Source organism: Anthonomus grandis, chromosome 3 (assembly GCF_022605725.1).
Source record: "Anthonomus grandis grandis chromosome 3, icAntGran1.3, whole genome shotgun sequence".
In the NCBI taxonomy this organism is placed as follows: Eukaryota; Metazoa; Arthropoda; class Insecta; order Coleoptera; family Curculionidae; genus Anthonomus; species Anthonomus grandis.
In genome coordinates this window covers 13903275-13927581 of record NC_065548.1, presented here as the reverse complement: position 1 = coordinate 13927581, position 24307 = coordinate 13903275, and the positions used below count along the sequence as shown (strand labels likewise).

The 24307-nt window shown below is 32.4% G+C and overlaps 1 protein-coding gene across 2 annotated transcripts in view; it reads left to right on the top strand.

The window, feature by feature from the left end:
- The window catches only part of LOC126733842 (probable JmjC domain-containing histone demethylation protein 2C), a 408562-nt gene that overhangs the window by 378725 nt on the left and 5530 nt on the right, over window positions 1-24307 (top strand). For both annotated transcript variants that reach the window (XM_050437254.1, XM_050437255.1), the window contains 5 exons: window positions 2473-2974; window positions 9045-9452; window positions 12610-12894; window positions 16514-16832; window positions 18954-19909. In XM_050437254.1, the coding sequence (XP_050293211.1) occupies window positions 2473-2974; window positions 9045-9452; window positions 12610-12894; window positions 16514-16832; window positions 18954-19909 (2470 nt within the window). The remainder of the gene's footprint in view (window positions 1-2472; window positions 2975-9044; window positions 9453-12609; window positions 12895-16513; window positions 16833-18953; window positions 19910-24307) is intronic.

Below are 24307 nucleotides of genomic sequence, written 5' to 3'. Positions count from 1 at the left end.
AAAACTTTGAAAAGTGAGCCTTAGCTACCTGGAAAAATTTTAAAAATTACATGAACATAAAATTCGATTTTATATTTGCTTATTTTAATACATAAGTTTGATACCTGAATTACCTAAAATCTACTAATCTTAAAAGTCTTGGAAAAAGACGCGAAATAAAGGATTTAGCTGAGGCACAAGATCTAAAAAACTGAAAATTTTCGTATGATCCTTTAAAATATGTTATGAAAGAATGGATCTAGTCTTCTCTTATCTTTTTTTTTTTGTAAATTTAAGCCTATAATACTGGTAAATAGTACTTGAAAATTGGCCTACATCTATACTAAATATATTGGTAAATTATTTAAAATTTAAAAATGTAATTCAACAGAAGACTACAAATATTTTATGTTCAATTATTCACTCACCGAAAATGTGGGTCAAACAAGCTTCAATTTTTTATGACTAATTATGTTTTGACTGTTTTGTCTGGTAAAAGGCGAAAAGAGCGGAGAGACACAGTTTAGCTTCATCAGTGTGGAACGAGAGCAGCTTTGTTTCAATCAAACTACTGATTCAGAAGTGTTATAATCAATGCCAAGATGTCTTTGTATGTTTCATAGATTATCAGAAAGCTTTCGACAACGTCAAACACGGCGTTCTCCTAAATAGACTCTAACGAAGTTACAAGATTTTGTTATTATTTTATAGAAATATTGGTTAGCCCAGGCAGTACCAATAAACTTGGCACCGTTATTATTTAATTCCAGAATGTATACTTTATCTAAAAGTGATGTGTATTTTAAGCTTGGGCTATGGGCTTGTAATTGTAAACATACCTAGATTAACTAACTTAAGAGGTTCCTAGACCGGATAATACCCAGTATAGGTTAGATTTCTAATGAGTTGTACCCAGTTCTATGTTAACTGTGTTGTGATCCCTGGTCTTCGTTATTTGCAGTCCTGGTTGTTCTTATGACATTGAGGAGCACTGCATGCCTAGAACCGATAGTTTTTCATCACTAAAGTTTATGTTTTCCAGTTATTTTCATTTACATCATCTTTTATATAAGTTCTAAAGCTTACATACGTTAGAAAGACCTCCTAAAAGAAAGGACATGACCTGTTATGCAATAATCATGATAAGCTATGTTACAGTTTCCAATAGTTTTCGTGTTGCCATAGTTATAGTATTCAAGATAGTAATAGACGCCAAAGACAGCAGAATCATACATAAACTATATTGAAACCACACCGCGGAGATAAGAGTTAACAAAAAATTATCCACAGATACATTCCATGTATGTAAAAGAGTTCGCTAAGGCTATATATGAGTATTGTGACCAATTTTTCAATTGTATACGTGGAAAAAGTCTTTTAAATAGCCCTCGAAGGAGAAAGTGGAGGCATTAAGATTACCGGAATTCAAATTAACAAGATACGCAGCAACTTTGGAGTAAGACACCAATAAGTCGCCAGCCTATTACCATAAGGTTGAAACATTACAGAGCGAGTATCACGGGTTAAATAACTGAGTGCCATAATCAATAAACCAGATGGGACTGCAATTAAGAAGTTATACTTGGAAGAACAAATTACGTAAAAGCAACATTTTTAAAAACTTCCTATTAGATCGAAGTCTCCCGCTAGCACCGAAACTACGGGTAGTATGTGTTAAATATGGCCGGTCTTATTATGCGGCGCAGAAACGTGGTCTCCCTAATTTAGAACCCTGAACAGCATCTGGGCGTTTATAAAGTGGATTCTCTGGAGCCTCTGGCACATGCTATGAATGAACAAATTCAAAGAATTGCAGGGTACAAACGAAAACGACTTAACATTGTTACGGAAAAGAAAGTTTCCTACCTCAGAATATCCTTAGAGGAGGCAAATATTGTTTTCGTAAACTAATTCTACAAGGAAAATAGAGGAACGTCGAGACGCAGAAAAATATCAACACTCCTGGCTAAGAAATATACGGGACTAGTGTAATGTCAGCGATGCAGCAACTATATTTCAAAGAGCTGAAAACGGAACTACATATTTTATGAACAGTCCAGACAGAAGAAGAACTTTGGGTTAAGTATGGCGAAACAACTATAATAAATAAACAGGCAGAGTTTATTTATTATAGTTATTTATTATAGGACAATTTGTATTATAGAATAATTCTTATATGTTAGAACAGTTCATGCAATGTGTTCGCTCCCAATTTCTTAATCTGGTGTATTTAACGGAACGCCGATATGCGTTTTTTTATTTCGAAGTTTTATCTCGCAGTTCAAATATATTACCGCTTCTAAATTACAGTTTATTCCACAGAACGTCATACTCAAAGTAATTTTTTTTTATAAATAGCTAAACATTCTCCGTTTTTACTTCCACCACCGTTTCGTGGATGGAACCGTAGGCACCATAATTCCTTATTTTAACTATTAAATGTTTTATATCCAATGATTTTATTATATATTTAAAAAGAAAATTTAATTCCAGATCCCCAGTAACAACCATAAGCGGTATCCAGTCGCCCACCTCCTTGACCGAAAACCTGCCCGACTTGAGTGTAACGGCGGTAACGGTGGAGGTACCCCGCCCCGCCAGCACAGATTCCACGCATTCCATTCCATTGATTAAACCCGGTACTCCCTTGGGACCGCCGCCCAGTTCTAGTCCCGCCCCCGCCAGGAACACCAGTACGCCCAACAGTTTGCCGCCCAAACCGATAACACCCAGTCCGAGTCCGTTATCGGGCGGGAACAGTACGATCGGAATCAGTAATAGTGCCCCGAATACTCCCGGTGGTGGTGTGACGCAAAATAGTGAGGAATTAATTACGGCCGCGGTCGGTGAGGAGAGTCCGCGTACTCCGATTAAAACTAGTGGTAGTGTACCGCCGAGTGTCGTGGACTCTGAGAAAAGTAATAGTCCGGGTCCGCAGAAGGGTGGTTCTGCCAGTGGCGGTACTACTTTGGGAACCGTTAGACATCTAAAAAAGGTAAGGCCTTAAAAAGACTATGGATTAATAGTACCTAAAGGGGACAGGATTTTAATTAGGGCCCACTAAGATTAAGCCTATTATATTATATGTTTCAATAGTGTGATGGTGATGGGTGATTATAATGGTCATATGTCAAGAATTATCAGGGTCTTTACCTAGTTACATAAGATCTCATAAGGAAACTTTATTGTGCCCCTACATTGCTTATTTGGGACTATCTCTGTATAATAGTTGAAACATATCATCCATTCTTTTTCCAAGAGACCACACAAAAAAAAACTCCCAAGTCAGGGTCTCAATAAACATAGGTATATATAATTTCTTAAAAAGCTAGACATGTTTTGCTATAGGAGCATCAACAGGCCTAGACATACACCTACACAGATCACATTACAATTAACAACAATAGTATATTAAATGAGCATCTTGCAATTATTCTGGGTATGTGCTTTGCAAACTTTAATATTGTGTCAATCAATAAATGTTTAGGATTAGTAAACTGTGCCTTGTACTATCCGGCATTGTAGATAATTCTAGGATCTAAACCTACAAGTACTTAGATTATTCAAACACATACTTTTACGACTTTAATTCTGCTGGCTTTAATAGTATAAACAACTACTTTTTATCTGTCAATTGGTCTCATATTATGCATAATAACTTAGAAATAACTGTAACTTTTATAATGTTCTTTTTGAGTGTTAATTTAAACTCTTTTCTGAGTTAAATAAAAGCTATTATAACCAATAATATTTTTTTGATTTTTTAATTTATGAAGTGTTTCTTCCATTGTTGTGTGTGTTGTTAATTTATTAACAAGAATTATCGATAAATATGGATTTAAACTATATACGATATCTCAAAGATAGAAAAAATATACAGGACTAATATCAGGATATTATATAGGGTGACTCATTATTGGCTTATATATTTTTTGCATTTGATTAGGCTATTAAACGTCCAAGATGTTGATCGACACACTGTAAGGTATCGTTTTGAGAATTGATTTTCATAATTCTTTTCAAGATCAGTCTTTAAAGTAAGGGAGCAAAGCAACAAAGAAGAATATGAAATAGGCTTCATGTCACTTGTCAATACGTTTTAATGAGTGTCATTTGTTTTTCTTATAGGTTACTAGAATAATATTTCGAGTTTACGTTACGATGCCCAAATTTGTACTGTACGAAATTCGATAGAGGGCCATTAAAAGATGTTAAATCCAAATTTGCAGCACCAACATAACTTTTTGTGTCAAATTGTGCAGAAAAGCGTTTTTTTACATATTTTCACGAATATCTTGGCTCCTATTTATCACACAAGCAAATGACATTATCATTCTCTTCTTTATGGAATTACATTCATTTTTTATACATATTAGTTTTTTGTTACATTGATTAAAAAAAAACATGTAGTTTAGTGAGGTTTAAATTTAAAAATTTGTGTTTCAAATACGGTTTTTGCACATTATTTCTTTTTGCATTTTAACGCTGGAAAACCCTGGTCTAGTGTTTTCAAGAACAACAAGTCATTTACCTGTGCAGTAGTAGGCCAATCTTGAAAATCCAATAATTCAGTCTCCGGCAATCTACGCGCAAACGTGCCTGTCGGTGCTGTACAATTTTGAATTGACGAATTCGTCAACGAGGCAAAACCCTCATGAAATATTGAGCATTTGATTTAATTTAGATGCAATACTACAATAATTAGTTTTCTTTCCTCTTGTTTGTCTAGTTTTTTAGAATTATAAAGGGATTTTGAAAGTATTTCGTAGCCAGCACTTCAAAAGCATACTGTTGGTTTTCACATCGTTCTTTTTTTAACCGATTCAAACCTCTTTGAGGAAGTTCACCTTTAATTTTTGATATTAAAGTGTTCTGAGCAAATGAAACATGAGCATTCTTTTTGGTTTTTTGTACCGCCATTTCTTGCTATAAATTTTCCAGCAGGGTGCGTGCATTTTAATGCTGCTCTTCCCTTGGAAAACTCATGATCCTTACGTTTATCGATAATGCTATTCTTAATCAGTCTTGATGCACTCAATTGTACCTCCTTGACTTTGCCTGAACTTTTTCCACAAAATAAAAGCAATTATTCATTTTCACTCATGTGCTGTGGAATGCAACAGGAATAGCAATGACGAAAACAACAGGAACGAGCGAAGATTCTTGGCGAATTTTCATGTTTCGACATGGACCACGAGGAAAGGATTAACTGATCGTTTAATTAGTCATGGTTGCAAGAAGTTTCACGAAGCCTGTAAGCACCGGGAAAACCTGCACTGACGGATCTCAATATACCACAACACTTACTTTCATGAATACAATTCCCCTTACACTAAAATTCTACTTACAAGATATAAAAAAAAATCAACGAGAAAAAAACCGGATGAAATACCAATGTTTGCGCGTGGATTACCGGAGACTCGTTTATCGGATTTTCATGATTGACCAATGAACGTAACGATAATTAAATGTCCTTCAAAAAAGTACTGAGGCTTTTTGGCGCTAAAATTGTAAAGAAAATTTGCATTTTGCAAAAAAAACGTATACGACATACAAAAGTTTAACTTTAAATCTTGATATTTTTATTAATTATGTAACAAAAAAATTATGTGTATAAAAATTTAGGTAATTCCATAAAGAAGAGAATGATACGTCACATGCTTATGTGCGGAAAATCGGAGCAAAGTATTCGTCAAAATATGGAAAAAAAAACGTTGCATAATTTCGCAAAAAAAAAATTTGCACGGCGTCTTTTCCACACCACATACCGCATTTTCCCAGTCATAAAGTCAAGTAGGTACTATTTTTTTTGTGGGAAATATGTAAAAGGAGCAGGGAAACGAGAATAAGTAAAACTAAAGACACCAAAATCCTAAAACAGATTTAAGCATAAATTAACATCAGCCTAATGACCCATCGGGAGATTGTTTGGATTTCATAATTCGCGTATTCATGTAGCGCAAGCCTTAGCGCCAAACAGGAAAAAGATTATGTAAGGTTTTCACTAGTGTCAAATGTCAATGAAAGTGCTGTCAAGTGTCATTTTCTATTCGTTTTGGGTTGTTAACGTGGGAGTAGTACGTAGTGTGAACTAAAAAAACGCAAATTAATAATTTGTACCAAATCTCAAAACAGCAGACAAAGAAGTGTTCGGAAAGTCTTTGAAATGGTAACGTAAAGGTTTTATTATATTCAGTGTTTCCGTAAGCCCCTATGACATCTTTGTTTTGAATAATTTTACATTAATTTTGGAAACCCTGTACATATGAGCCAATACTCCAAATAAATCCCTTTAAGTATTAGGAGGAGCTTTTAACTTTAAATAAATAAATTCGAGCATTTTACTCACAAAGCACTTTTGAGTTTTTTATTTGATTTCATTGATGAATAATAGCCTCCCCACAAAGTTTTCGATTGTGTGTAACAAATAATTTACCTTTGAGCTTTACGGCTAACCTTTGTTATGATACTATATGAAAGTGCCTGTTATTGCTCGACTACTCTTCATAAGGATTGAATTTATAACAGAATACCTATAGAGCGAGAGCCTCTAGTAAGATTGCCATGTTTCATATAGACTCTTCTTATTTAAAGCAATTTATATTTCTTTGTACAAAAAAAGACGTTTAAATTTCATTTTATTACACTTAGATTTCCAGTCTTATGAACTAAATCTGGGTAAGGTGAAATACTTCATAAAGATATATTCTTAGGGTGCCACAAACGGTGCACCCCAAAGTATAAACTTTGAAGGTATCAAGGCAATTTTAATATATATAATAAATAATAATAAAAACAATATATAAATAATAAAACAATATATTTTCTCTCTATTTCACAACTAGTATTTAGTGGTCAAACATTAAATTTAAAGTCCCATTTTACTGGGGTAATCAAATGGATATGATTATTAGCTTTGTCAAACCCATTCAATGTTATAATATTCAAGCATATTTGATTTGATATATACTGATTTCTTGTAGGCCTTTAACAAGGTTGACATATGGTCCATTGGCTTCCTTTGAAACTTGACTGAGCAGGTTTGTAGGGCAATGCCAGATGATGTAACTTTAATGTGTGCTCCGGAGTTCCCCAGGGTGGTCACTGCATACCTCTGCTGTTTCTTATCTTTGTTAGTGGCATTACCTCATACTTTGAAAATAGTTATTATATCTATTCTGTTATTCACTGATGATTTGAACTTCTATAGAATGGTTCTTTCTGTTCTGACCAAACTTTACTTCAAAGTGACTTAAGTATACTAAATGAGCGATAGTGAAGAAAATCCATATTTGCCATGGAGTTGTAAGTTAAGGCAAAATGAAAAACATACAGTCTCCATCCAGCCATTTATATTAAATATTGTTCGGTACTCTTTTTGTTAAAGAATAGGAACTGGTTTAAAACTCCCAACATGTTTCGGACACAGAATTAGAAACATGTTGTAGAATAAAAGAGTGGAGGGAGACAGTATGTTATTCATTTTGCCTTAAATGAATAACATACTTAATTTTGCCTTAAATGAATGATGTGTTAGTCACAATTTCTTTCTTAATATAAGTAAATGTAATTACATAAATGTTTAAAGAATATTTTTAAAAAATTTATCATATAGCCTCGCTTTAATATGGTCATGTAATAAAAGATTGTTGGTAAAATAAATTTTAATATTCCCTCTAGAATTCCTTTAGGAAAAAGATAACAACATTCCATAGTACCAATTATCTGAGTCTCTCCCCTGTTGAAAGGACATTTTTTATATAATAATAGGGATATTGAAATTATGAGCCTTACCTTATTTAGATTTTGGAGGTAAATTGGAATATATTGGTTTCTTGGTAATATATGATATTTAGTATGGCATATATTTTATTTTATGTTCAATATTTGTATACTTGATACATGCATTTAAAATAAATTAATGTTCATATTTATATCTAATCGGTCTATCAATTGGTCTTTTTAAATATAATTATTCTTGCCTTATGCCACAATTTGATTTATTCCATTGCGGTTTGAAGCTCCTCAAGTCCAACAATCCTTCTTTTCACTATAATACTGAGGGGTTTCAATACTAAACATAATACCCTAAGAGTATTTTTTCAGCAAAATCAACATACATACCTTTATTTCATTGAGATACATCTTTAAAACTTTACTGAAACTACAATCTTTTTTATTTTACTTAAATACATATAAAACAATAAAAAATCCTCAAAAGGCCGACCCAATTAATGAAAAAAAAGAGAAATAGAATAGACATTTTATTTAAAACAGAAATAATGATTAGTTCAAAATAAATTATTCTTACTAAAATAGATAAATTGTCTCACCAGTTAAACTCGACTGATACATAGTTGTTTCATTATTCAAAAATAGAATTTTACATTCTTAGAAAATATTTGCTTGCTATTGGGCTATTATATATTTAAATAGGGGAATTCAAGGCTGAACATCTTTTTACCTGTATTTAAAACCGGTTGGTCGTTAGTTAGACGAAAGACATTGCCAAAGTTTCTATTTTATGTATAACACCATTTGAATCCTCCTTGCAATTGGTTTTACTTTAGTGATTTTAATTTAATGTGGAATTTCGACACATATGTTTAACCTGATTATCATGATAATCCGATAAGAATATTTTCAAGGTAAATGCAACTAAAATAGGTATTTATTTAGACTGAAAAGTGAATATAAAAGTAGCAACTAGGGAGTGTTTAAAATAAATTTTGTTTTCAATATAAATGGTACGTGTCTTGTAGTTGTTTTCTAGAAAAAACAATATTTAAAAAATATATATATCTGGTTAATTTAGAGGAATTTCTGACCTTGCCTTGTATAAATTATGAAGGTTTCCACCAAAATAATTTAAACATCTCCGATTAAGATTGATTCAACTTATTACCATATATAGTTATGTATATGGATCTAATGTTTAAGATATCTATTAAGCAAGTCAGAAGGGTATAGACTATTTTTAAAATGAATTCTACCTGTTTTTTAATTATCCCATACCCCCAAACTTCCTAATATCATTTTACTAAATTGTCTCATTTGATTTCCAGGCTTGGCTACAAAGGCACACAGGTGAAGATCTCGAAGATACCACAGGTTTAGTAGGATCCGGTACGTGTGTGACCCTACCGCTCAACATCGACACCCCCAGTCCGCCACCGCAAAAAAACGAGAATCCTGTTAATTCCATTCATTCGATCGGCAGCATGGCCGTAAACAGCATAAACAAAAGCAAGAGTTTCCAATCGAAACCGGGAAATCGAAAACTAAAGGAGAACGTGAACGGGCATCCGACCCCGTCGGGAAAGAACGGCGATGATTCGTCGAGTAGCGATCAGGAGAGAGGCGGCAGGAAGAGTCCGCCCAAGAGGAAACCACCGAAGGTCAAGAGGAAAAAGGGAGCGCCCTCGTTGAATAAGAAAGTGGCGGAGGAGAAGAAGAAGAAGGGTGATAAATTGGTAAGATTTTTTGGACATTTACTAGTTAGAATCTTAGGGAGTTCACAGTAAGTTAAACTTACTTGAATCTAAATTTAAACCAAATTTTATGCAAAGAAAGAGCATTTCTTGTCCCACAATTTTATATAAAAATGACTTTAAATATTGCCATATTTTATATACGTTAATATAGAAGAGTGCCTGATGGATTTAATGATGAAAACGTGATTCTAGGTAAAGGTGTTGCGATAGTTAGGACAGTTTTTGTGGATAATATTCTAAGCAAATGTTTACCATTCTTGATAATATTTTCTGAAAGTATTAGGAATATTCTTAAGGATTCCAAAAAAGGGTTATTTCTTGTTGAATAATTCCATATAAGAACGTTTCTTGTACCCAGAATACTTTTTGAATTAAAAATCACTTTCTCAAACGAGCTCCAAAGGCTAAGAATCACGATTTTTATTTATTGACACACATAATTTGACATAACTTCAGAACCCCTCAAAGTATTTTCATAATTTTGTTTATACCAAATAAAGGAATTCCTGAGGATGGGTTTGAAGATAAAAACGTGATCGGGAGAAATAGATTTATTATACTTTTTTTGGCTAATTTTAACGACGAAACATCAAATTAGCTTAATAGGCCTTATATTCCTTGTACAAATATTGCACTACATGATGTCTATAACAAAACTTATTTTATTTTATAGGGCATTGCACATGGAAATGTAAATAGCGTAATAAATCGTGCTTTTTCTGTTTAAATGTTGCCTATTTTTTCGTTTTACATCTTTTTGTCGTGCATTATTATTTCGCTTTACAATAGTCTCCTTGCACATATACTCAAAGTTTTTTTTTTAAATTTTAAATCAAATTTGAGTTTACAACTCAGCTTTTTTCACAAATAAATCACAAATTGGTCTTTTCTTACAATCATTTTTAATGGCTACTAGTTTTTGGTCTACTAGTTACACTCCATCATCAGGCCGCCTAAGGCTACAATAAGACGTGTACAAATATAAATTTACGTAGTATTACTGACACTTATAAAATAAGAAAATTCAATGATTTTAATATAATATTACAATACAAAACTCTTATTTGTTTATTGGGTATATTGTATTGTAAATATGTAAGTGCTATTGTTAATATTTAGAAATCCTAGTAATAATAATATATCTGTCATATATCACAATAAGTTAAATAGCTGTGAGGTTTAGTGTTGAAAGTCTTATTTAAATTTTGATTTAGATAAATAAAATTCTGTAACCTAACTTGCTGTTTTACGTAGTTCATGGACCAATTCGGATGTATAACCTTTTTTTATTGCAATCTGATAAATTACATTAAGTTTAATATGGCAGCATGTCAAACAGATTAACAAATATTTTAAAACTTTTCATGAATGTATCATTTAAATCTTCAAATTCCTTAAGTAAGCAAATTGTCAATAATAAAGATCCCATAGACAAAATGGAAAGAAATGGGATGTATCAATGAACTTGTGAAATTTGTTCTGTAAAATATATTGGTAGAAATTATAGAATAGAAATTTTAAAATTAGAACAAATGAACATTTAAAAGGTTTTAACAAACCTAACACTAATTCATCACAATTTACTACAAATTTGATAGATTGCAATGATTATTATGACCCTAACAGTTATTTTAAAAATCAACATTTTGCCAACAAAGGACCTTAAAATAATTTAGAACTTATGGGAATTCACCCATCGTTTTTACAGGTCTTATATATTTAAATAAATAAAAAAGCAAAAAATCATCTTTAATATACGATACGTCATCTAAATATTAACAGTAGTACTTACTTATTTACAATTCAATACACCCAATAAACAAATAAAAAAGTTCTGCATTGTCTGGTTATTGTTGATTGCTTCTCACGGCATCTTTTTATAGAATTAAAACCATAAAATATGGTCGAGGTTATTTAATTTGTATTTTAACTTGTTACATGTTATTAGTCAGTCCAGTTTTGTTACCGAAAACTTTGGTTGTTAAATTTGTTACTAAAACTTAACTGTTAAAAAAAATTATATAATAACCAATATTTTTAATAATCGTTGAATCTCCTTTTTATTTCATATAAAGTGTCAGGAATACTGCATAAATTTATATTTTTACACATCTTATTGTAGCTAGGCGGCCTGATGAAGGATGTAACTAGTAGCCATGAAAAAATCGTGTCACATTTATCCACCATTCAACGTTTCAGTATTAATTGATCAATTATTTTAAAATTTTTAAATGCTTGATTTACTGTTAAAATTATTAGTTATTGGCTTTTTAAAAGTAAATATAAATCAAATATTTCTACACCAAAATATTGATTATGTATCGCCTAATAATAGAAAATACTGATTATTAATCTAAATTGTAAACATAGGTATACAACAGTAAAAAATAATATATGTAGGTATGGAGTCAGCAAATGGAATATCCTATTATTCTTAATCAAATGTTCTAACTGTTCTAAATCTTCTGGATGTTTAATGAAAACTAACATATTTTGGGCATATTCAGAAAATGTTAATAAAAAATATCCCAGAAACAATAAGTGACAGCATCAAATTTTTATAATTCTCTTCCATCCTTTTCTGGCCTTAATCAGTATTTTTATTTGAGCCATCCAATAGATTGGAAATCTTCTCCTAGGCTTTTCTGCTTAAACTCTATCTTCAATTATGACCTTTTTCATTCTACCTGTTCTTCTGGCAAAGTGTTCAAAATACTGCAAAACTCTTTGTTGTATTTGTTTACGAAGTTTATCATTTACTTTCAGTTGTTATAGTATTGCTACATTCGATGTTCAACGAAAGACAAGAATGTTAAGATATTCTTAACATGCGGCGGTATACCCACATCTCAAAAATCGGAAAAATAAGTGCTCTTACCAGCCTTAATTTTGTGTGTATTGTTGTATTCGAATTTTTCCAAAAATTTATTGGTTTCATCATTGCAGTTCTTGCAATAGTAAGTCTTCTATGTATCCTTCTGTCGCATCCTTCTTAGTTTGTTATGATCCCAGGTATATGAAAGCCTCCTTACCTAATTTTTCCGTTATTAAAAGAACAGTAATATTTGGCTATAATGTACAAAATATCTCGCTTTATAAAAACTCGCAGTTCAGTTAATGTTTTTGTAAATTTCAGCCGCCACAAAGCGAAAGCGGCAGCGACAGCGAAAAAGAGTCGGACAGCGCGAAAGACAGCGACTCGGGGGCGAGCACCACCGTGTCCGGAAATGGGAAGAAACCGGGCGGAAAAGAGCCACGTAAACGAGGCAGAAGACCGAAGGGTTCAAAAAACGACAAGGGCGAGGAGCCGCGCGCGAAAAAACCTAAAGAAGAACCCCCGCGCGACCCCTTTCGCAAACCACCAGTGGGCGTTCTCAGGAAGACCGGCGAGAGTTTTTTACAAGACGGACCCTGTTTTGAGGTAAGAATTTTTCCTAAGAATAAAGAAATTATCATACCAGAGGATATTTTCAGTAGTTTTAATAAATAAACTATTTTTTTTTAATTGAAATTTCATTGTTCTTCAAATGTCAAAGTCAAAAAAGTTTATTACCAAAAAAAAATAGTTATAAATATAATTACATGAGAAAAGAAGAATTTGACAATTTTTTGGTAAAAGGAACTGCTTTGCCATTATACAGGGTGTCCCAAAAGTTAACGATAAGCCGAAAAAGGGCAATAGACCAGGTGCTCAGGGATTCAAATAAAATACTAAAAAAAATCTATCTTGAGTACTTTTAAAATTATAGGCATTCATAGAAAAGCCGAAAAAAATTGACATCCCCTGTTGATATTTTTAGTACCGTGGCTACAAATTTTTGAATTTCTTAAAAAAATTTATTTTGATGTAACCCTGAATAACCCGCGATAAATTACAAAACGAAATTTAAACAAAACTGTTCACATTTTTATGAAATCATCAGATTTTTGTGCAACTTGTGTTGAAAATTGTGTCTTTTGACCACTATTTCCCAAATTTAACTAACTGTTCTGGGGAAAAGAAAATTACTTCACTGTTTGGCAAGTGATTTCAAAAGTTGGCGTATCTAATCTAGATTTCAAAATGGTAAGATACTTGCTAGATTTTTTCTTCAATAGGTGTGTATTTTTATTTTTTTTAGTACATAGTCAAATGTACGCCGCTGCTATACGCTAAGTTAATTTTATAGTCAAAATAAATAATGGAACAAAATCAAAGTAAATGAAACAAAACTTTATTAGAGTTACAATAAATTCTTTAAATTTGCCTACTTTATGGGAACAATAATTAAGAAAAAGTGTGCACTAATCCAATTTAAAACGTCGTATCAGAAATGGAGGCAGACAATTTGAACATTTGTTGCGACTTAAATAATCTTTTATTTCATTTATTTTGACTGTAAAATTAACTTAGCTTAGAGTAGCGGCATACATTTGACTATGTACTAAAAAAAATAAAAATACACACCTATTGAAGCAATAATCACTTGCCAAGCAGTCAAGTAATTTTCTTTTCCAGGACAGTTAGTTAAATTTGAGAAATGATGGTCAAAAGACACAATTTTCAACACAAATTGCGCAAAAATCTGATAATTTCTTAAAAATGTGAACAGTTGTGTTTGAATTTAGTTTTGTAATATATCGAAAGGTTATTTAGTGTTACATTAAAAAAAAATTGCTAAGAAATTCGAAAATTTGTAGCCACAGTACTAAAAAGGTCAACAGGGGGTGTCAATTTTTTTCGGTTTTTCTATGAATGCCTATAATTTTAAAAGTACTCAAGATTTTTTTTAGTATTTTTTTTGAATCCCTGAGCACCTGGTCTATTGCCCTTTATCGGCTTATCGTTGACTGTTGAGACACCCTGTATATAAAACCGATAGCGCAAGTTGCGTGAAACAGGCCCTAACAAAAAAATGACATTACAAACCATCATATTAAAACTGAAAAGGTTATAAATAAACACAAAAAAACTCCTAACTAAGATCAAAACTAAAGCAATTTTATCCAACTATTAAGTAATTCAAATACTCTCTCATCTTCAAGGTGTATTAAAAATGAATTAAAGCTCCAATTTTTTACTAAAATACGGCATTAAACATTATTAAACCACTCTTATCACTTTATAATCTTTCTCTTAGAACTGTGGAGTGGAAAACAGCAATGCTGGTGCCAGTATTTAAGAACCGGCCAAAAAAAAGATGTTACAAATTATCGACTAATCAGCAAAATGCTAGTGGTTGCTAAGCTTTTTAAAAAGCTAATTTAGGAATATTTATTCAACTGAACAACTAAAAACATTATATGCACCGAGCAGCACGGATTTTACAAGGGCCGATCCATCGATACGAATTTGTTTAGCTTTACAGAATATTTTCACGGGAACATGGATGATCGGGTTCAGGTGGATGATCCATCTACACGGACAAAGTTTCAATTTGGCGTGCCTTGACAATTTTTTTCTAATTCTTGTAATAAATTAATTTTTTTTTAATTTTTCTCATCAGCATGAAAATTCAGATTGGCATCAAAAATTGTTTCCAAATATTTAATTTCTTCATTATACATAATACTTTCTGCATTTACAGAAATCTGTATATTGCCTATAGAACTTAATCTACAGTTTAGAGGTAGTTTATATATAGAATTTTTACTGGCATGAATGAAATATTACATATAGAATATTTATTAAAATATTTAACTTAATATTTTTTTAATCTGTATTTTGATTTTTTATTTTAAAGGTTCACTGTTTTGCTATTTTTCCATTGCAAAGCTTTACTTTTTCATTTTGATTTATTTTAATAACTTAAACTTTCAGATAAGATGAATAATTATAATTGTCATCATCAGTGTCAAGATTTATATTCTTGTCAATAACTTTGATGAGTGGTTTATAAGGTTATAAGGCTTTCAACAAAATAAGTCACAACATACTTTTAAAACTAAAAGCCAAGGTGGGTGCATGTGGTGTACTCCTGGGGCTGTGTGAAGAAGAGTCATACTCACCAACATCAGACGTCCCTCAGGGGTCTCATTTATGACCCTTATTATAATTTATGCAAATGAAATTAAATATTGTTTTGAGATTTGTTAGTTTCTTTGATTCGCAGACGACTTGAAGTGTTATTGCCTGTTGTCGAATGTTACCAGGTCCAGAGTAATCTTGACGGGGTCGCTATTTTCTGCGACCAGAATAATTTATTTTTAAATATTAAAATATGTCAAATATTTTTGTTTACTAAAAATAAACATATCGTTAATTTTAATCGCAAAATAAACAATTCCTCTTCCGAAAGTGGAACATATGCGAGATCTGAGTATAACACTCAACACAAAACTGGTTTTTGATATTGGTTTCACTGGATACTGGTTTCAGCAAATGTGCTATTTTCAAATATTGAGGCAATTATTTGCCTGTATAATTCAATTGTTCTCAGTCGACTTTACTTTGGAAGCATGATGGGTTCCATCTATCTAAGATATGATGTCTATATTAACCATATAGAAAGAATACAAAATAACTTTTAACTAAATCCATTAAGGATCATTTTGATTTTCGAGAAAACGGTGCAAAAGTTGCTCGAAGTCACTTTAGTGTATTGTCACTTTCTGGCATATGGCAATTAATAGAGGCGGTGTTGCTTTATCGATTGGTTAATGCTTATTATAATGTTGTTGAATTTCTCTATGAATGTTCCTCAAATTAATTTAAGATCAAATGACGCCTTTTTTTTATTCCATTTAGGAAAACAAATTGTTCACAGAATTCCCCATTGTGCAGAATAATAAAAAATTGGAAACACGTTTTACAATTAAGTAGGGTTCTTTAATTTGTCTCTTTCTGGTTATAAAACAAACGTCAAAAATATTTTATTACGCCGAAACTAATTTTACTTTAATTGTTCCCTTATTCTGTAGTTTTTCTCGCGATTTTTTTGTTAGGTTAGTTGGAGTACCTATATTCTTAAATTAATTTAGCCAATACTATTTTGGGTGTTTAAACCTGTATGTATTCCTATGTTCACCAAATAAATAAATAGTTAATGTTCAAATTTCAGGTTGCACCAAGATTAGCAAAGTGCAGGGAGTGTCGTTGGACCCCGAACCAGCGAATCCGTAATATGCCAAACATCTTTTGCCGTTTCTACGCGTTCAGAAAACTAAAGTACAACAAAAACGGCCAGTTGGCCATCGCGGGATTCAGTTCACCGAAGGATGCGCTCGAGGACGACGTGAAATTGTGGATTCCCAACGTGGAAACTCCGCCGGCCGATTTGGATTTGGACACCTCAAAGTTCCTCTTGACGCAAGTCGGTGATCATTTTTGTGATTTGTTAGTGCAGGAGAAGGAGGCTCAGGAAGAACTGATGGCCGAAGGTGAGATTTTTATGTTTTTTTTAGTGTGAAGATTGGATTATATTTTGTAAATTGACGGTATGTAATATTTCCTCCCTAAAGTGTAAATACTTCTTTATTTTTGGATTTTTTCTTCCTTGAAACTTGTAATTGGGGTAAAGGAAACTTTTTTGGGCTCTAAAAGTTTAAAATCAACTTTGATGACAAAAAAACACCTTTTTAGCTGTACCACATTTTATTTCTCTAATTGTCTAATAATTTGAGTCCCTATAGACAAAAATCGCCAAGATCCTCCATGATATTTGAGCCTTAAATAGACAGTAGGAAAAATATTGAATATGCTTAAAATTACGTTTTCTTTTATTTTCGACATACACCACATTAACAATCTACATGCTGTTTCACTCTTCATATTTACTGCCATTCGTTTTTCTACATCAGCCCAAATCCCTTTGAAAATTGATTTTTCTTTAGAGACCAACAACCCAGAAAAAAATAAAAACATGTCTTCAAATACCAGGGACAAAATTAAATTTAGGTTAAAATACTGCAACGTATAACACTAAATTTAAACGATTTCGATTGCTTTAACGGAATTGCTTCAAATACCGGGAAGAAACTTAAAATTACTTACTAGTGTTTGAAATAATTTTGAAAATAAGTTTTAAGCAAACTATTTAGAATAACTGGAAGAAATAATAGTTTATATATAGGCCGAAACATTCAATTAACTTATCAAGAAGCATTAAAAAAATATCTGGGTCACAAAAAACAACAAATAAATAATAGTTTGTTTACAGCAAACCATACATAGAAAATAAATAAGAGAGTATTGTAAAACTACAGCAGAGAAATATTTTTAAGTAAACAAAATAATGAGGCGATATTTATCTTATTTATTTATCTTTAATATGTTTATCCCTGATTACTTATAGTTGTATAGAATAAAGCATATACAATAAAAAGACTCAAAGACTGATATAAATATAAAAAACTAATATAAAAAACTAATGTTGGAATTTAGGACAAAATAAAACAGGGAAACTGAACTGTTTGTGTGCATGTATTTATTTATTTTGATGGTATTCTATGGTAACACTCTAATAGGTAGTAATAATTAAGGTATTGAAATATTGGTACTAGATTTTTAAATTTTGAGCATTGTATTATACAAAGCTCAAAAAAGTTAAAGGGTGTCTTTATTGATTATAAAAGACATGATTATGTCAATATTGTTTTGCTCAATATATGGCTTGTTCCCCTAAAAACATAATTTTTTTAAAAATTTACTATTTATTTAAGGTTATGAGATAATGCTTATCTCATAGTTTATTAATTTTACTGGTTTATCCAAGTATTTATTATTTTTTAAGACTATGCTTTTTTTTGTTCTACATCTTTACAGATATTTTTTCTTATGTTCCAGGCTTTTGGAGTCTTTTTTAATAAAAGAGGAAAGAGGATTGTTGGATAGGGCTTAATTCATATGTCAACCTTTTGAGCTTTATAAAGTGATCCTCAGGACCCACATGTTACACTTGTTTTTTCTGCATTACAGCAAAAAAGATTTAGGGTTCCTATAGTTGCCCAGTTGCTGATTAATGTGTGCCCATTTCTTTATATGTCTTCATAACCTTCCTGTCTGTAATTATTGCGTATGTTTTCCAGAAAGCCCGTAGCTTTGATGTTCCAATCTAGGCTATTGCCCACATCAAGGCTAAGGTCTCTCTGATTAACATATGCAACAATTATGGACCGAAAGCTTATGAAAACCTAAAGAAATGGCAAACATTAACAAGCAATTGGTCAACTATAGCAACTATAAAAATCTTTTTTGCTGCAATGCAGAACAAACAAGTGTCCTGAGGATGACTTCATAAAGGTTTAAGCGGCGGCATATAAATTAAAGAAGCTTTAGTTTTATTGAATCCCTATCCAACAAAAGTTTTTCAGTCATTTGAACTCGTTTTAAGTTTCTCCTGGTGTTCCTAGTTGTCTAGTAGATACACTTTTAAACAAATTATAACAATTTTCTTTGAAGGGCTTTTGGCAATAAAACCCTTGAAATTTTTCTTAAATTTAATTAACCTATATATTGTTTTTTTTTCCACTGTTTATTAATGTTTACCTCCTCATTTGCAGAAAAAACCATAGCATGGAAACGAGTGGTCCAGGGAGTCCGAGAAATGTGCGACGTATGCGAAACCACCTTATTCAACTTCCATTGGGCATGCGGAAAATGCGGATTCGTCGTATGTCTCGATTGCTACAAGAGTCGCAAAAATGGCACGATTAAGTCGTCAAACGATCCCGGTAAAGACCGCGATGAATTCATGTGGCTACTATGCACCAATCGGTCGTCGCACGAGCACGAAAAACTGATGCTCACCCAAATAATCGCGGACGATTGTTTATTGAAACTCGGCAGGATGGTGCACGAGATGCGCGATTTATGGAATATCGAGCAGTTTTGCGCGTGTCCCATCTCCAAAGAAGCGAAAATTAACAATCCCGATTGCCGTGAAGCGGTGAAGATGATCCTATCGGAAAAGATGAACGGGGTGAAAAAGGAGCCGAAAGAAGAATCGAAACCTGCGTTAAACGGCGTCAAAGACGAGAAATCTTCGCTAAATTGGCTGGCGGACGTCGCTTTATCGAAAACCGAGGAGCCGACAGTGAAAAAAGATACGAAAGACGAGGGTTCGAGCAGTGAGGAGGAGGGAAACTTTTCCACTTTGAGGGAGTTGCTTATAAGACCCAGTCATAAAGCCAACGGTTCATCGAGGGCGGCCTCGCCGGTATCGAAAACCGATAAGAAAAAGTGCAAATCGGAAAGCAATCCGGAATCCGACGTGGTAGTGACGACGGATGCCCCGGTTAAAGTTGAAAAAGAAGACGCGGAAGAAAAAATGGAACTGAAGCATTTCTTGAGGCGCTACAATTGGCTCCATAAGGGCAGGCAACAGTTGCCGATTAGGATAATGACGTTGACGGAGAGTAAGATCCTGTATCCTACTGTACCGCATTCGTGGCTGTGTGATGGAAAGCTTTTGAGACTGAGCGATCCTACTTGTATAGACAACGAAAAAATATTTAAGGTATGTCAATTCTGTTAGTTTTTTTTTACTTACTTTTATTGATTTACAATTGAAAATCTTTTGTAAACACCAGAGTTCTTTAATTATTTCGGTATTTTTAAACATGATATTAAAAACATAAAAAAACTTGCAAGCAGTTTCGTGGCCTATGATAAAGACGGTTTACAAATAGGGTAAAATAGATACTTTTGTTATTTATTTTTACAACAACTAGAAATTTTTTTAGGCGTTCTAAACCTAGAATAAAAAGACGATACTAAGACTGAAGTTAAAATTTTTTTAAATTTTACACAAAAAAATTAATTTATGAAAAATAATTTTTCTAGTCTTCGAGTACAGTACATAGTGCTTAAACATAAAGTCCTTACTTCTGTTTTTATTCACAGTTTTTTTAATAGTTAGTATTGCTAGGGCTCACAGTGTTTCATCATTCATAGAACTTCGCAAAAAAGTCTTTATTCTCTTCAATGTAGAAAAGCATCTTTGACCTTTGGCAGTTGTGACTGGTATGGTTACAATTTTTTGTAAAAATATCAAGGTGGCAGAAAAAATGCCCTGAATATTATTTTCTAGAAAAAACTTTACTAAACTAGCAGCACCACCTATATTTCTGAAATCAGATCTTTGGTAAATTAATTATAATTCAATATGAAGGTGACTATCTAAAAACGAATATGCTTCTACTATATTTTCTAAGTTTTGCAATGGAAAATGCTTTTTAAAATGTGAAAAATGTTCGAATGAAAAAAGAATGGCTGCATTTAAATGATTTGTAAAAGAAAATCTGTCTCTTACCTGTGTAATTAGGATATCACAAACTTCCTTGGCTGCTACCATTTTGCAAATATGCGGGTTTTTCTTTGTATGGCATGGCGCCATTTAGTTTAAGTCGTAGTTGAATTTGTATCGTCAAAAATTTAATTTTCATTTTGTTTTCAAACTGTCTCTCTTTTCAGATGCACTTTTCAAAACACTTTATGAATGTGTGTATTTGTACTGGGTCAGTCACTTAGAATCCTGTAATATACGGCGTTATACCAGTAGCTTGATAAATAGTAACAGTTCGTTTTCAAGTAGCTTTCTATTTTTTCCACGCATTCTATTAATAATTCGCGATATTCATATACTGTATTCCTCTTTTAAAATTCCATCTTGTAGCAGACCATATAGGAACTTATACACCAACAATTTTATCCAAAACTGCAACTTGTGGAGAGTGAGAGAAAAGATTTGAAATATCACTTAAATTTTAAAAAAATACCCGCTTTTTTGATTTTGGCTAGTAGCTTGAGATAAAATCAAGTTTAGTTGGTGGGCATAAAAGCGAACTAAAAAAGCATAAATATAATCACGCTGAATTAATAGTCCTATTGTTGGAACCTTAAATCGCATAACAATTTTAGCACTAATCAAAACTGGGCCAATGGCTGCCATATATCTATTTTTCCCAAAAGCAGTTGCACATTGATCTGAAATGAGCTTGAGTTTTTTAGTATTTTCAAGCTTCTTAATCTTTTGTGCTAAATGTCCCAAGTCAGCTATTTAGTCTTTTGTTCAGGCGGACTCTAAAACCGCGCGACCAAACAACAGCAAATTAAACTGTTCGAGTTTTAATCTTCCCCCGAAGATGTTAACATCGTTAGCGAAACACGTGTCGAGAGTAAAAAATAAAGAGTTTTGGTTAATGGTAAAACTGTCTCGTAATTTGAGTCAAACTATTCATTAAACATAAAAATTCGAACACAATTACAATATAATGTTCGCGCATGAACGGCCAATATTAGCTAACACACAATAAAAGTCTGCGACTTTTCCACGTATAATTGCAATAGACCCGATATACCCCGCATCAAGAATAGTGAAAAAAAGTTACACGTCATGCCGACATGATCGCATATACGATTTTTACTACATTTGACTGGTTTCACAATATGGGATAAAATATTAGTGAGACTGAGACTTCATTTCAGAAATAATGGTAAAATGGATATTTTTTATTATCTACTTTGGGGATGCACATGCTCATGTGCTCCTACAATAGAACCGCCACTGCATGCAAGGCGAGATTTGTGGAGAGGCATTTCTTATGGTTACCTAAAATATCTTTAATAAACAAATCGATCCCTAATTGCATCAATTCTCACTAAAAGGCCTAGTGCCATACTGAGTAAAGTATCTCCACACATTGTGCTTCCTGCTGTGTATTAGATATTTACCATAGATAAACAGTTTATAGGGGTTAATAGAATGGAAACTTCCATATAAACGAACGTGCCAACAAAATTAAGACGAGACTAGCGGCATCTCTCGAGAGTGAAAAAGGTAAAAGCATATGAACGCGTGTGAACAGTAGAAACCTCCTTAAAATTAAAGCTTCAACTATTTAACTACTATTTCAATTTTTCGATACTAGATGGCGCACGACACCCATTTTGGCGGGATTTTTAATAGATTGATATCTTTTACAAAAATGATACTACATTACATAAATAAAACGAAAATTATATTTTCCGGAATACATACTTTATTGCTTAAAAAATACAACATTATATTTATACATAAATATACACTATCGGACAAAAGTAGAGAAACTTTTTAAATTTGCGTTTTATTTGAATACTTCAAAACTAATGCAGTTCTACACATAATAAAAATCAACAATAATTGTTAAGACTTAATTTGTATAAAGTAAAATAAATTGTAGAAGAAAATCCTAAGATTTAATTTAATTAAACAAAATATTTATGAGACAAAAGTAGAGAAACTAAATTTTATTCCAAAAGTACAAGTTATTTCTTATTTCTATCTTAAAAAAATTAATAGTAAGTAGAGTATCCCTTATTGGCAATCACCTCGCGGCATCGATTTGGCATGGATTCCAACAGTTTCATAATGGTTTCCTCTCCAATAGAATTCCAGGAATCTTGTAAAACTTTTATAAGATCATTTTTATTACTGATCTGATGTTGCCTTACACGCCGGTCTAGTTCCTCCCAGAGGTTTTCAATCGGGTTAAGATCGGGACTTTGCGCAGGAAAGTCCATAACCCTAATATTTTCCGATAAAAACCAATCTTTGACAACCTTTGATTTATGTTTGGGGTCGTTATCTTGTAGGAATATCCAAGTCAAAGGTAAATTATCCTCAGCAAAGGGTAGCATTACATTTTGTAGGATGTCTAAATACACAAATCGATCCATGATACCCTCAATGATGTGTAATGGTCCTGTACCGAACCCAGAGAAGCAACCCCATACCATGCAGGAGCCACCACCATGCTTTACCGTAGGCTGTGTATATCTTGGATCGAATCTTTTGCCTTGTGGTCGATGTACCCATGAGATTCCATCGGACCCAAACAAATTGAACTTACTTTCATCAGTAAAAAGAACTTTTTTCCAGTCGTTGGTTGTTCAATGCAAATATTTTTGTGCAAAGTTGAGTCGGGCCTTCTGATTCTTCTTGCTAATAAACGGCTTTTTAGCGGCTCTTCTACTAAATAATCCTCCTTCCCTCAGTCGTCTTTGTATGGTCTTAGAACTAACATTAACACCAGGTAATTCACTTAAAATTTTATTTGCTGATTTGTGAGGATCAGACTGGGCAATTCTTTTTATCATCATTTCCATGTGTTTGGTTGTTTTTCTTGGGCGGCCACTTTTTTTAATGCTTTTTGTTGAATTTCGTGTTTTAAAATTAGAAATTGTCTTGCTAACAACGGACTTATGCAAATTAAGCGTTTTACTAATGTCCACTTGTCGTATACCACTCTTGTGTGCATCAACTATTTTTCTACGAAGGTCTTCAGACAAATATCTTCCGCGAGGCATGTTGATTAAAAAAACTATGCAAAACTATCAACAGAACTCACGTAAAGCGAACTAAATACTAAATTTGGACGATTGATATTTAGGTTTCTCTACTTATGTCCATCCGAAAATATTTGAATTCTTTTATTGTAAATAAACAACTGATAAGAGGTTTGTAAAATGCAGTAAAAAAACGCAGTTGTTGAGAACTACAATATTTGTAGTAAATATTTAATTTAAATACATGGTTTCCGTAAATCAAAGAATTTTTAGAAGTTTCTCTACTTTTGTCCGATAGTGTAGGTATCAACAAGTAAATGGTAGTAGAGAGCGCTCTTAGATTTTCGTTCATGATAAAGCCATTTTAATTTTTTTGCAAAACATTTTTATAAAAAATAATAATTATGTTCCTAGCAAGTAAAATACATGTAATTTTATGTATGAACAAAATTTTGCAAAATTAGATACTGCAAGCAACTAAAATTTTTTTAAAAGCAAAAATCAAAACCATATATTATAATAAGTATAGTTGCCTTCATCGATATTTTATTTTGGTCACCTGTTAAAAAACTTGTAAAACAATGCGAAT